Raw genomic sequence first — 13,812 nt, 5'->3', positions numbered from 1 at the left:
ACGGTAAGAATTAAGTACCAAAGTCTTCCCCAAAGTTAGGGCCTAGATGCTCTCTTTAAGCAGCATTAATTAGGTTTACTCTGAGTTACATTCCCTCTTCCTTTTGAGGAGTCTCATGTGTGTCTATGAACTCTTGCATGATACAAGTGGTGATTCTCATGTGTGGGGAATAGTTTACTTGAAGGGGATGTGTGAAAGAGGAACATAATATGATTCCTTCTGGCCCATTAATTGTAGGGTAGCTTTCCTTTGTTCCTCTGTTTTTCCCAACATGATTTTGTGCTGTCCATACCTCCTTGATACAATAATAACAGAAGAGTATATTTTGTTTTGGTCTGAGTTTTGATCCAACAGGAAAGATCAGTGTTGTCTGTTTTCCCAAGGAGATGTTGTCCCAGGACACTTTTCCCAAAGGACCACAGGGCTGATTCATCCATTCTTTATTTATTTTTATTGCTTTAATTTTATTTCATTTCTACCCTCGCTAAATGCTAATAAGATACATGCCATAAAGAAATATATTCCAGGGGCGCCTGGGTGGCTCAGTCGGTTAAGCGGCTGCCTTCGGCTCAGGTCACAATCCCAGGGTCCTGGGATCGAGCCCCACGTCAGGCTCCCTGCTCAGTGGAGAGCCGGCTTCTCCCTCTCCCTCTGCCTGCCGCTCTGCCTATTTGTGCTCTCTCTCTATTTCTGCCAAATAAGTAAAACCTTAAAACAAAACAAAACAAAAATCATGTTTTAAAAAAAAGAAAGAAATATATTCCAGAGGACGTGAAAAAGCAGACCTCGTGTCTGTTTGCCCCGCTGGCAATGATTCTCCTCTTCAGGACCCTAACATTCCCCGGTTTAAACCTTGCCTTCCATGACAGTTTTCTGTGCACAGATGAGCTGCTTATGGATACAGGTGTGGTGCCACCTTGAAGAGTGACAAACCTCTGATAAGAAAAAGATACTACGTTCTTTGACCATCGGTCTAGTTGGGTGTTTTTCTCTGTCCCATGGTTATCTGGGATGTCTAAAAACAAGGTATTCCTCAAGTGTGTGGGCTACCTGACTGCTGATGTCTGAAGGGGAAATATTCAGGAATTGCTTCTGAAGACTCCCCTTGGTTTTGTTTCCTTCCAATACAAATGTTATAGGATATATTCAAACCCATCATCTTGAACTTGAGTTTGCTAATGGGGAGGCTAGCTGTGTTCTGGACTTTACACTGGCGACCCTTATTTATTATTTATTAATTATTTATTATTTTCTTACTGAATATTTATTATTTTCTTACTGAGAATCCTTACATATCTTCATCAGAGACCACAGGGGTGACAATATTATTAAAGGAAATCGGGGCTTCTTAACATTCTGGAGAGTCCTCAGCCTCTTGGAAGGGCTGGGATCCCTGCTCAGCTTCCAGCTGCTGAATTTTCCTTTCCTTTTCCTCTAAAACATCTTCCAGCTGGGTGATCTTCTCAGTCTGAAGGGAAACCTGCGTCGACAACTCCATGATCAGGTTAATTTTTCGATCACCTTCTTCAACAGGCGGGAGACCCCCACAGGACTCTTCCTGAGAGTTGTCTTCTAGAGCAAAGAAGAAAAAGAAAGTCTGAACAGTTTTAATTGGATTTCCCAGAACTCAAAGAGAGGGAAGATGAAAAAGCTTTATTTCTCACGTTCTTAAAAGGGAACACAGATGTTGCATCATCTGGTTAGATATACTGAGAATGGAATCTGGATCCGGTGAGGGGAAAGTTTCTGGGTGCTCATGAAAAAAGAACTTGGAAGCCTCCAGAGAGGGAGGAAAATCAGTCTTTGCCAACTCTTTTTTGCACACATTTAACTTTTAATTAACCATGGGAATGAGCCCTCCTTGAAAATCCAATCTATGAACAAGAGCCATCCCAAGTTTCACAGTATCCTTTGGCCCGAGAATCTTTCACGAGAGCGACAATTGAGTAGAGATATACTTTAAATTGAATTTTAACTCAACTAGGAAAAAAAAAGTTGTTATCGCCCCTTCTGGAAGATGTGATGAGAAAAGACTAGTTTTTTAACCCAAGTCAGCTTTACAGTTGGCAGGGGTATAATTTGAGGTGATCCAGGAAAGCTATTAGCATAGTATCTGCCACAGAGATTCTTTTTTAAAGGTCTGAAGGTTTTTCAGCATTTCTTAATAAAAATCACTAGTATCTCCTGGATAGAAAAGCTTATCCTTTATAATTTCTGACCCCTCAGATAAGGATAAAAGCCTGAGTAAAGAGGAAGAGGGAGGCTCCAATAAAGAGATAAAATATTGGTGGCTGGCATCAGGGAAACCTTGAAAAAAAAAAAAAATCCCAGTAGACCATCAAAAAATGTAGCTGCTGAAAGCAAACCTCATCCTACTAGACTTTAGCAGGATCACCCTCCTTTATCGCTCTCATCCTGAAATTTCCACCATTAAAATCATGTCTCTGAGTTGTATAAAGGGCAGACATCAGCTGTAAGGGATGTCAATTGGCTTGGGTGTCATTGTCGGACTACTCGAGCTAATAGCATAGGAATGCATGGTGTTGACAGCCGATTACTATAATTAAAGGTCCAGCATTTACTCGGTCCTCAGTGAACACAAACCCCACAGCTGCACCTGAGGGCAACCTAACTGCCAGTCCAGGAGACCGATGCCTGCTACTATTGTATGAAGACGGGGCCATTTTGCTGGGATGGTCCATGCAGGCAGGGAATCTCCCACTTCTCACCAAATAAAACTCATTTGCTGTTTTTTTGGATCTCTGACCCCAGAGATCATGGGATGAAAGCTTGAACACTGACTTGCATGGGGGGCAGGATGCTTTGGGCCTCCGAAAAGTGTTGAGAGGAAAGATCAGGATGTTCTCTGCTCTTAGCAATTGTGCTTAGCAATGTCCTCCATTTCAAGAATCTGTGGAGAAGTTTTTGTTCTGAATATGTGAAATTTTAGCACTGATATTGAAGGAGATGGTAGTTTGCCTACCTTTCTTTACAAGCAACGAAAAACATCTCCACATCTCAAAGGAACATGTAGTTTGTTGCCTCTGCAATAGGGCCTGTGCTTTTAGACCCGGGCGAGTCAGTCCCTTTGGCAGGAGTCTTTCATCATCTGCTGATACGCCAGGGCCTCCTCACCTTTTACCTGGCCAGAGCTGTGCTGTCCAATACGGAAGCCACTAGCCACATGTGGCATTAAGCAATTAAGTGTGGCTAGTCTGAATTGAGGTGTACTGTAAGTATAAAATACACATTTGATTTGAAGACTTAATGTGAAAGAAACGTGAACTATCTCATTAAAATTGAAAAATTTGGTTATGGGGACGCCTGGGTGGCTCAGTCGGTTGAGCGTCTGCCTTCGGCTCAGGTCATGATCCCGGGGTCCTGGGATCGAGTCCTGCATCGGGCTCCTTGCTCGGCAGGGAGCCTGCCTCTCCCTCTGCTTGTGCTCTCTCTCTCTCTCTCTGACAAATGAATAAATAAAAAATCTTTAAAAAATAAAAAATAAAAAAATAAAAATAAAAATTTGGTTATGTAAAAAAAAATAAAAAAATAAAAATTTGGTTATGTATGAAAACAGTAATATTTTGGATCTATTGTATAAAATAAAATACACTTTAGGACAATATTCACTCATTCATTTTTTTCCCGTTTTCAAAACATGGCCCCTAGAAAATTTAAAATATCCTGTGTGGCCTGCGCTGGTGGCTCTCACTTTTCTGTTGGCTGGTGCTGGGCTCGAGTTTCCGTTTGGATGCGCACTCTCTGACACCCGAGTGGATGGGTTCCTCGTAGGTGGCGCTAGTCAACGTGTATGGTTGTTACGTGGGAGGGAGAACTGTTGACCCTCAACTGTTCGCACGCAGATCATTTTTCTGTGACTCCCGAAGGTGGAGGCATAGAAAAATGGGCTTGGGAGAGTGGGTGCTTGTGGGTTGAAGTGAGTTTCCACAGGAGAGGAAAGGGGCTGGAGAAGGGCCTCAGGAGCCTTCCTCCTCGTTGTGCTGGCTTGTCCTCTTTCTCTCTGACCTCTTCTTCCAACTTTTCTTTTTCCAGTTTTTCCTCTTTTTTCAGGAGGACCTATTTCCCACCAATTTACACAACTAAAAAAAGGCGCTTAGAGCCATCACAGAAGGCAAACTGGTCAAAACAGTGTTTTTTTTTAAATAAGGCAATACAGGTGGAATACTTTGTTCATCTAAGTCTAGTGACAAAGGGGTAAAAATGCAGCAGGATGGCATTCCCTAGGCAGTTGCTGTTACTGGGTCTACATCTTCTGTCTCTGCCCTCCCAGAAGAGAGTAGTAGAGAGAGAGAAGGTAGAAAGAGAATGAAGGAAAGGGAGGCAGGGAGTCTTGGTTAGCGCAGGCTGCCGTAACACAATACCAAATATTGACTCGGGGGCTTAAAGAGCAGAGATTTATTTTCTCTCAGTTCTGGAGGCTGATAGTTTGAGATCCGGGTGGCAGCCTAGTTGGGTTCTGGTGAGAACACTGCCTGGTTTGCAGAGGGCCACCTTCCCACTGTGTCCTTACACGGCGCAGACAGAGACCACGAGCTCTCCGATGTTTTCTTCCACGGGGCACTCGTCTCAGGATCCGACCCTTATGACCTCATTGAAACTTAATCACTCCCAAAGCCACCATCTCCAAATGCCATCACACTGGGGTTAGGGCTTCGACACATGAATTACACTGAGGACACAATTCAGACAATAGCACAGCGAAAAGACAATTGGCAAAGGAGAGATAGCGCGAGGGCCTTGATTCTCACTGTATTGTTTTCATGTATTAAATGAAAATGCTGATAAGGAGATAAGCTAAAGTGCATCTATATACCAGCTTTTTTAGATTCCACATATAAGTGACATCATTTAGTATTTGTCTTTCTCTGTCTGGTGCATTTTACCAAGCAGAATGTACTTAAAAGCTGAATTGATCGAGAAAGAGTGGAGTGGTGTTTACTAAGAGGATGGGGGATGGGGAGGGAGGAATTGGAGAGGTATTGGTCTAAGTGTACAAATTTCTAGTTATAAACTTAAATTCTGAGTAATGTGTAGCATAATGATTATAATTAATAATACTGTATTGCATACTTGAAAGTTGCTGGGCGAGTAGATCTTAAATGTTCGCTCCACAGAATAGACATGGTATTTCTGTGATGGGATGGTATTCTTAGCTAACGTTGTGGTGGCAATCATTTTGCAAAATACACATGTATCCAGTGAACACATGGTGCACTTTATTTTTTTTATTTTAAAGATTTTCTTCCTTTATTTGACAGAGAGAGACATAGCGAGAGCAGGAACACAAGCAGGGGGAGTGGGAGAGGGAGAAGCAGGCTTCCCGCAGAGCAGGGAGCCCGATGTGGGACTCGATCCCAGGACCCTGGGACCATGACCTGAGCCTAAGGCAGACGCTTAATGACTGAGCTACCCAGGCGCCCCACATGGTGCACTTTAAAGTTACACCATATTATAGGTCAATTATATCTCAGTAAAACTGGAGGGGGGGGAGAAAAAAAGAAGTATATACACCAAGAAGAAAATTTCTCATACAGCTGTATTTTACTATTTAATGACCTCTTCACACATACAATAAAAATATTTTTGTTCCATTTCTAAACACATTACAAATCACAGAAGTGTTTTAAACTCTTCAACAAAGTGGGGGCTCCAGGAGTCTCATATCCTACTTGTAGTGGAATTAGCCCAAGGCCAGCCCAGTGATTTGTCCAGACTCCACCACTAATCTCCGCATGACCTGATGGGCACCATTCTCCTTGAATCCAGGCTCCCTTATCTGGAAGCTCCTGACAGCTCTACCCATCCCCACATCTCAAACACTGGTGGTCCTTCTTAGATTTTCATTAGCAGCTCATATAGTCTTGCCAAGGTCACATCTGCCTGAAGCATGGAGGGTTCTGTCATCTGACAGCATAATCTCAGGTTTAGCCCCATTCCCAGGGACCTCCAGGAGACACAGAGACAAGAGAAATTCTGTCACAGGGAGGGAGCAAACCTGATTAGCCATAGTCAGCCTATGAAATCACAATTGCTACCATAGTAGAGGTTTTTACGAGTACATGCTGTTTTTCATGATTTCCCCTCCTTCTGCTTCAACTTAAAATAGGTCTGAAGCACAAAAGAGAATGATGGCTTGGGGTCATGGCAAAGAGGAGATGAGAGAAGGTGGCAGTTTTGCATGCTTAAAAAGGTTTAGAAAGAAGACAGACAACAGGAGCATTCTTTTGCTTGCAGCTGGGGCCTGCTAGGCTCACTTTTCTATGTAGCCTTGAAAAGACAAAGGGCCCGGAAGTAATTGTGACATTTGCTTTTGACCATTTCCAGCTTCTCATTCTTAATAGCCTTAAACCCTTCATGCTTTCAGCAAAGTGCCATATGTGAGTTATATTAAAAATACTAGTAACTAAAGAGATAACAGCAGAGGTCATTATAGTTTGAGTAGCTTAGAGACTTAGACTTAACTTAGAATGTGTATTTTGGGACCATCTGATCTCACCTGCACAGGATTTATGTCTGCAACATGCCTAACTGATGCTTTACTAAGTTAAGTGGCTCCCGGACATGAGTGTCTGTCCAGCTCTTAATAGGTCAGCTGCCGGTTGTAATCAATGGATAAAATTTGCTTTTTACCATCAGTGCAGCTACGCATTGTTAGATACGTGGTGGGTGGAGAGCTGTGATGGACAGACTGGAGGAGAGCAGGATACAGCTTGTTGCTAATCAGAGAAAGGACGTGTGGCGCAATACTAGGTTCAAAGACCTAAATCACGTGAAAACATTGCTTCGCGCATCCAGGAAGTTAATAGTTCTGCGTCCGAAGTGATACATTGCTGAAGGGTGACCCAGTGAGTGTCTGGGAGGCTTTTTTTAGATTTTTTAAACGTTTGTTTCTAAAATGGGTGTTTCCCCTTTGATCCCTTCACTGATGCCAGCACCAGAAAGTGTTCAATGAACACAGAAATGCTAAGAACCACTGATCTAGTGTCTGCTTCACATGCCTCTCATGATGGGAAGCACACTTCTCCCCAGGCAGGTCTCCATGGTCATTTTAAAAATTAATTCATCAGTAATCAGTCACTTGCACCCTGCACATGGAGAACGAGTCAGATGCGCTGTTGGCTTCCACATTGACAGTTCGACGCTTGGGGAGGGGAGAGGAAGCATTGAGTTAGGCCCCAAAGAACATTCAGGATTTAGCCTAAACAAACATCTCAGCTGCGTACTAGCTCATGAACGTTTACTTTTCTCTCTGCTTTTCAAGTTAATGACCAAGGCTGCCAAGTGTTTACTCAATAAGAAAGACTCTTCCCGGTGAGGTGATTAAATACTTTATTTCATCAGAGCCACCCAGGATTACTGTTTGGCCTAAAAGACCATGTCAGCTTCCTTCTCTGTACAAATGGCCATCACTCTGACTCACCTTCATGTGGTTTTGGAAGCTGTGTATATTTCTCAGTAACCGCAAGGGAGTCCAGTTTCATCTATTGCCATACTTGGACTTGAAAATTGGTTCATCCTTGTAAATCTCTCTCTCTCGCTATTTGAATAATAAACAAAACTTCAATAATAACCTTCCTAGTTTTCTGTCCTTCTCTAGACTTTCACAATTACCATCCAAGAATAGTACTTCTCTGAAATAAATGATTTGCTTATTTTGGGGGTTCTTATAGCGCAAGTATTTTACATCTTAAAAGTCAGATTATTCTTACTACTTGAAGTTTTCTCTGTTTTCTCCCTTTGGTGTTTTTATTCATACGGAGACCAGTGTCTCTAGTGACAAATGGCCAACTTCGAAGAGTTTTCAGTTACTTTCCATTAATGCCATGAACGCTTAGAATACATTTGAAGTTGGCATGTGTTTGTTGATTTGGAAATAAGAGCGGCATTAAAAGAAGAGAGTTGATTGGACGTCCGGTTCTTGGTTTCAGCTCGGGTCATGATCTTGGGGTCCTGGGATTGAGTGCCATGTTGGGCTCCAAGCTCAGTGGGGAATCTGCTTGGCGATTTTCTCTCTCCCTACCCCTCTCCCCCCAACTCTCCCCGTGCTCTCTCTCCCTCTCAAATGAAGATAAGTTTGGTCAGTTAAAAGAACTGAAATGTAGTTTGATATATGCTTAGAAATTTTCAGTGTATATCAGAAAACTTCCCACATCTTAGTGATGACCACTGTTACAATAGGATTTTATATTAGCAGAAAAATCTAAGGTGTAATGGTAGACTGGAGCAACTATATATTTTCACCTAGCTACAGTCCAATAGCCCCACACCTTAGATCCTGAACACATGTGTTTTAGTAAATGCTTTGGACGGAACAAAATACTTGGTTTAAAACCACGATGGCAGGGATGCAGTGCTGATGACATGGGGAAGTGTTCTGGAGAGTGATCAAAGAGCTTACAGAGCACTTGATGAAGAAAACACTCAGGACAAACAAGGACTGAGAGAGAGTCTGTAGGAAGCACTTGTTGCTTCAAGTTTTGGGGGCCTCCCGCAGATGCTGGGCCCATGCCAGTCTCCAGAACCAGCACGAAGTGTGGGGCTGATGTGGATGCTTTGAGGACTTGTATAGTGTTTGAGGACCAGGTAGGATGAAAAACACGCACCTCCCACTGTTAGCATTGCTCTTGTGGCTGTAGGATGCTCTCACCGGGAGACATATCTAAGATGTAAAGGGATTGAGGGAACTGCAGATCCCTACCCTCCTTCCTTGGTTGACTCGGAGGCATAAATGCACTGTGATGCCCATGGTTAGTGTTTATTGAAATGGCTAATTCTCTCTTGCCCAGCACAAATACCGTAGTTGAAGTATTACAATAGCTTCACGTCTGGTCCTATTGCTTCTGCGACCTGCCCTTTCAGTTTGGTTTCAGCTCTGCACAGAGAGATCTCATTGAACTTTAAGTTGGGTCTTGACAGCCTTTTGTCTGAAATCTTCCAATGATTTTTCATCTCACGTAGGCTAAAACCTCCCCACCTACTGACATACTATGTGATCTGGCCCCCCTTTACTTCACGGGCGCATCTGTTCTTCCTTTCCTTGTTCCTAACAGACTAGGCATGTTTCCACCTCAGGGCCTCTATATTTGCTACTTCCTCTGCCTGGATAATTGTAGCTTTGAGGCATACACAGCAAGCTCCCTCAGTTCCTTCAGGTCTCTCCTCTCCAAAGTCACCTTCATCCCAGTGAAGCCTCTGCCAGTTGTCTTGCCTACAATTTCAATGCAGCCCCCACTGCTGGACAAGTCAGATCCTTGTTCCCTGCTTTGCTTTTATTCTGAAATGCTATGTCTGACTATTTTATGTTTATCTTCTTGGTAGTCTCTTCCTACCCCACTAGAATGAAAGCTCCATGAGGGCAGAAATCTTTGACTGTTTTGTTCACTACTGTGTCTTCTCTACCTAAAGCAGTGCCTGGCACATGTCTTAAGTCATTTGTTAAGTGAATAAATGGATGAACATCAAGTGCATATATGATACAAAGCCACGGTAGCAATGGCCAGTCCAAAGGTTTTCACTGGTGCATCGTTAGGATGGTTCCCAGATTTCCTCCCCAGGCACATATTTTCTTCACACAAAACTTTTCACTACTACATTCCCCCCCACCCTCCCCCCACCCCAGATAATAAACTGTTGTGATTGCACAACGTTGCACTTAACATCTGTGAATTTAAGTTTTTGTTAAATGGAAAAATGGAAAAGTTAGGATAGCTCTCTTCCAGATCCGTGACTCAGGTTCTCTGAGCTATGAAAATGGTTCTTCACACTGGCACCTGGGGAGTTTCATCAATTCAGAGAACCCAAGGTCTCACTGCTGAAATTCTGCTTGAGTGAATCTAGCAGGGTGTCTGGGAATCTATAGTTTTACAGAGTGCCCTAGGTGGTTCTGATGATTGGCCAGGTTTTGGCAGTTGAGTTTCTGCTGACCTGTAATAGGCATGGGGAACTAAATTTCTGGCTAAATCCTAAAAGGTAGGCCAGAAATCTTCCAGGCATGCCTCTTCTTGACAAGGCTGCAGAGTACACATAGCAGAAGAGAGATCACATCTATTATATTCTCAGTGTCTCTCCCTTGTTACCTGACATCTCTCTGCCTGTGAATGTTACCACTGACTGAATGTATCCATGGTCTTCCCATCCCTCCCTCCACAATTAGCTTAAATCTCTGCAACATCTTGCCAGGTCTAACTTGGCTGAATCATCTCTAGAATCCAGAGAAAATGATGAGTTTGGAGATTTGTTTTGTTTTTGCTTTTGTTTCTGTTTCTCAGTGAATGGATAGATCCATTTCCTCACAAGCTAGTCTGGAAAGGAGAGGAGGTCTCTCTTTTGAGAGATCTCATTTCCTGAGAGATGATGCCTTGAGGGCAAGCACAATGACTCCTCAGCTTCCATAAGGGTTTAACAGCTACCACAGCCACATTGGGAGCAAGTGAATCCCCTTCAGCAGATCTGAATCCAGGATTTTCTTTCTGGAGCTTCCTGAAGTCAAGTGATCTGCCTCCCAAAGACAAAGAACATTATAATGATAGAAAGGTGTGTGAATACCTTGGTACTAGGTTGGGAGGTGGGAGAGATTTATTTGTGTGGAAAAGCAAGTGGGGACATCTCAAAGATGGTGCCACAAAATGAATATAGGCTTGTCCATGATGGGAGATAGGGGAAGCAACCAGTGGCTAGGCACTAGGTGGGGACCTAGTGCAGTGCTGCGTCCCACCTTCTGTCTACACCAGTAGGGTAAATTGTTTTACCAGGGTGAGGGTAGGACACTGTAGTTAACTTAGTCCGTTGCTCCCTTTCAGGGCGGGGTGTCTTCCCACCCTCTTCAGGGTCTCAGATCTTATCAGATTGTTCTACAGAAGGAGTTCTTCAACCAGATTGGGAAACAGCACAAACACTGTTAGCATCACAATGCTCATGAGTTATGCCTAGAAGAAATCAATCTAAGCAGAAGAAAGGTTTTTTGGGGGGAATGTCTTTTACCTTTTCCAGTGAGAAGGACCTGAAGTCCCCTCCTATAAATCTGCCTCCACTGAAGAGTGGTTCAAGCACAATGACTGATGCCTGGCTGGAGGCCTAAAGGTGAAAATGGACTCTGGTAGGGGAAAAGGAAAATCACACTGGGGCTGGGGGGAGATACGTAGGAGACTGTGAGAAAAGAAGAAAAAGAAGAGATAGTAGATGAAGGACCATTTCTATGCTTATCTGCAGTAGAATCAGTATGGACTCAAAGTCAATTGGAGGAATATGAGTAAAGATGGTTTTATATCATTTAGACTGCATGTTGCACTAAAGCGTAATAGTGAGACTCCTGCTTTTCTTCTCCATGCACAGGGGTTATATGAGGCTAAGTCTATAGAATGACGAACACCAATTTAGTTGTTTGCATTAATTTTCAAGCAGTTATTTGTTATAATTTCTAGTGTTGCATGGCTTTGAGAAATTATTTGATGCTGGAATAAGAACAGTATTGGCGGAAAAAAAAAAGAACAGTATTGGCGGTGTTATTCTTTGAAAGGGCAATGAAAATTAATGTTTTTTTATGGAGAAAGATAGGATAAATAATTCTTCATTTTTGTGGATTAAGGATTTGCTTGTATAAACTATGCAGAGGAATGGGTTTTGTGGAGAGGGTGTGCAAGTCATTTTGATTTAGCTGACTTGACAGTGCTATTAAATGTCCCTGACAATAGGACACTTGGATGCAGTCATTTGGAGTGACATGGCAGCTATACCTCACCACATACGGCTTCTTCTCTTCCTTAAGTCTTATCCTTTCCCTAAGCTTCTTCCTTTTGCATAGCCCTGTGATGACAATGATGGCATCACCGAATTTTCCTAGCCTCCTAGATTCAGTGCTAGGCTAGACTCAGTACTTCTTGGATGAAGATAAGAAATCTATGCATAGGATGTAATAAATTGCAAAAAAAAAAAAAAAATACTATAGTGACAAAGACTCTTTCCCTAACCAAACTTTAGTTAGGCTTCTCTGAAACTCATCCTTAAACCTTGTCTTCAAGCACCCAGTTGCAGAGAGAAGTCTGCTCAATCACTTTTTGAGAATCCCCACCCTTGGTATCTGATCATCCTCCATATCTGAAGAAATTCCTTATCCTCCACCACACCCCGGGTGACATCTGGTCACCCTGGCCTGCCTCCCCCCTTACTCATCTCCCACCCACAAACCCCACACACACCCCTTACTATAAATTCCCATTTTTCCTTGTCATATGTAGAGTGGAGCCACCCTCTCTTTCCTACTGTGGACACCAATTGCAATCAGTAGCCCTCAATAGAGTCTTCCTCACTGTTTTCCCAAGTGTCACAATTGTTGGGATTTTTTTTTTCTTCCCCTAGAAATAGCAGCTGAAGGATCACAAAGAATTTATTCAGATTGTTGATGTATTTTACCCTGGAATCCTAAAAATGATAATATCAACTGCTGCTAGTACTGTCAATTTTCACATCATGCAGAACAGTTCTCCAAGTGTCTTTTGAGAATGACATTGCTGAGATTAATTACTGAGATTTTTAATTATGTAAAACATTAAGCAGAGGCCGCTCTTCTGGTCCACCCATAATTTTCTCAACAAGCTTCTCAGAGTTCTTTAGAAATAGGGAGGTATGGTAGGCAAAATAATGCCCCTCTCCAAAGATGTCCACAAAGTTACCCAGAATAATGGGCCCCCAAAGATGTCCCCAGACCTGTGAATATGCTTCTGAAGGTGCCATACTGCTGGCTTTGAAGATGGAGAAAGGAACCACAAGCCAAGGAATACACGTGGCCTATAGAAGCTGGAAAAGGCAAAGAAGCAGATTCTACTCTAGAGCTGCCACAAGGAACACAGTCTGTTGATGCCTTGATTTTAACCCAGTGACACCTGTTTTAGACTTCTGGCCTTCAGAACTTTAAGATAATAAATTTGCGCTGTTTTCAGCCACTAAATTTGTGGTAATGTGTTACAGCACTAATGGGAAGCAAATAAAGAAGGGAAAACTAAGGAATGAGGAAAATCTATCCATGATAGGATTCCCAGAAAGCTCATTTAGGTGCAAATTCACCAATGGACTTGGATTTCAGCTAAGGGCAACTAAAGGTTTCCAAACATCCAGAGAGGTCTGGATTCCAGACCCTCCTGCATCCTCTGGAATTTCATGCCTTTGTTATTCTCTGTTCCTTATAAATGTTAACCTTTCCACTGACTCCAAGCCATTAGCATTTAAATGTACTCATTTGGTACCATCTTTAAAAAGGAAATAAAACCCTTTCACTCCTTAATGCCCCTTCAGCTGTTGCTCTATAACTGTGCTCCCCTTTACTATCAGGTCTCTTGAAAGGGTTGTCTATACTCCGACTCCCTTTCTCCTTGTCAACCCAGTGCATTATAGCTTTGGTTTTCCATTACACTTTTCAACTTCGCCTTGCTGAGCTTACTGATGTCACTAAATCCACTGGACTTAATGTTGATCTTCTAGGGCCTCTGAACATTTGTGGTTATTGACAGCCTCCCATAAGACACTCTTTCCTTGACTTCTGTAATATGACACTGTTTTCCCTCAAACTTTCTGACTACGCCTTTGGTCTCATTTTGTGGGCTCCTCCTCAGAGTAATTACTGCATGGAGATCCTTAAACGCCTGGTCTTAAGCTTTCTTCTTTCTCTCTATAGGTCTTTTCTGTGGCCTTGGTGGCAATCTATTTGTGTGAATGATGCCCCAGTTTACAACTCTAGATGAGACCTGAGCCCTGGACCTGGGACCCCCTCCTTTGAGACCTCTCACGAACATCGCAGAT

The 13,812-nt window shown here is 42.8% G+C and overlaps 1 protein-coding gene across 4 annotated transcripts in view; it reads right to left on the bottom strand.

Moving 5' to 3' along the window:
• Nucleotides 1–639: 639 nt before the first annotated feature.
• CCDC192 (coiled-coil domain containing 192) overlaps nt 640–13,812 on the bottom strand; it is a 197,981-nt gene continuing 184,808 nt past the window's right edge. For 2 of the 4 annotated variants that reach the window (XM_027607030.1, XM_027607033.1), the window contains exon 7: nt 640–1,572. In XM_027607030.1, the coding sequence (XP_027462831.1) occupies nt 1,349–1,572 (224 nt within the window). In that variant the 3' untranslated portion in view covers nt 640–1,348. The remainder of the gene's footprint in view (nt 1,573–13,812) is intronic. The other 2 variants (XM_027607031.1, XM_035727808.1) reach the window with 2 other exon arrangements.

The sequence above is a fragment of the Zalophus californianus genome, chromosome 5, assembly GCF_009762305.2.
Source record: "Zalophus californianus isolate mZalCal1 chromosome 5, mZalCal1.pri.v2, whole genome shotgun sequence".
Classification (NCBI taxonomy): domain Eukaryota; kingdom Metazoa; phylum Chordata; class Mammalia; order Carnivora; family Otariidae; genus Zalophus; species Zalophus californianus.
The sequence above is the reverse complement of the archived record's forward strand: the minus strand, read 5'-3'. Positions and strand labels throughout refer to the sequence as shown.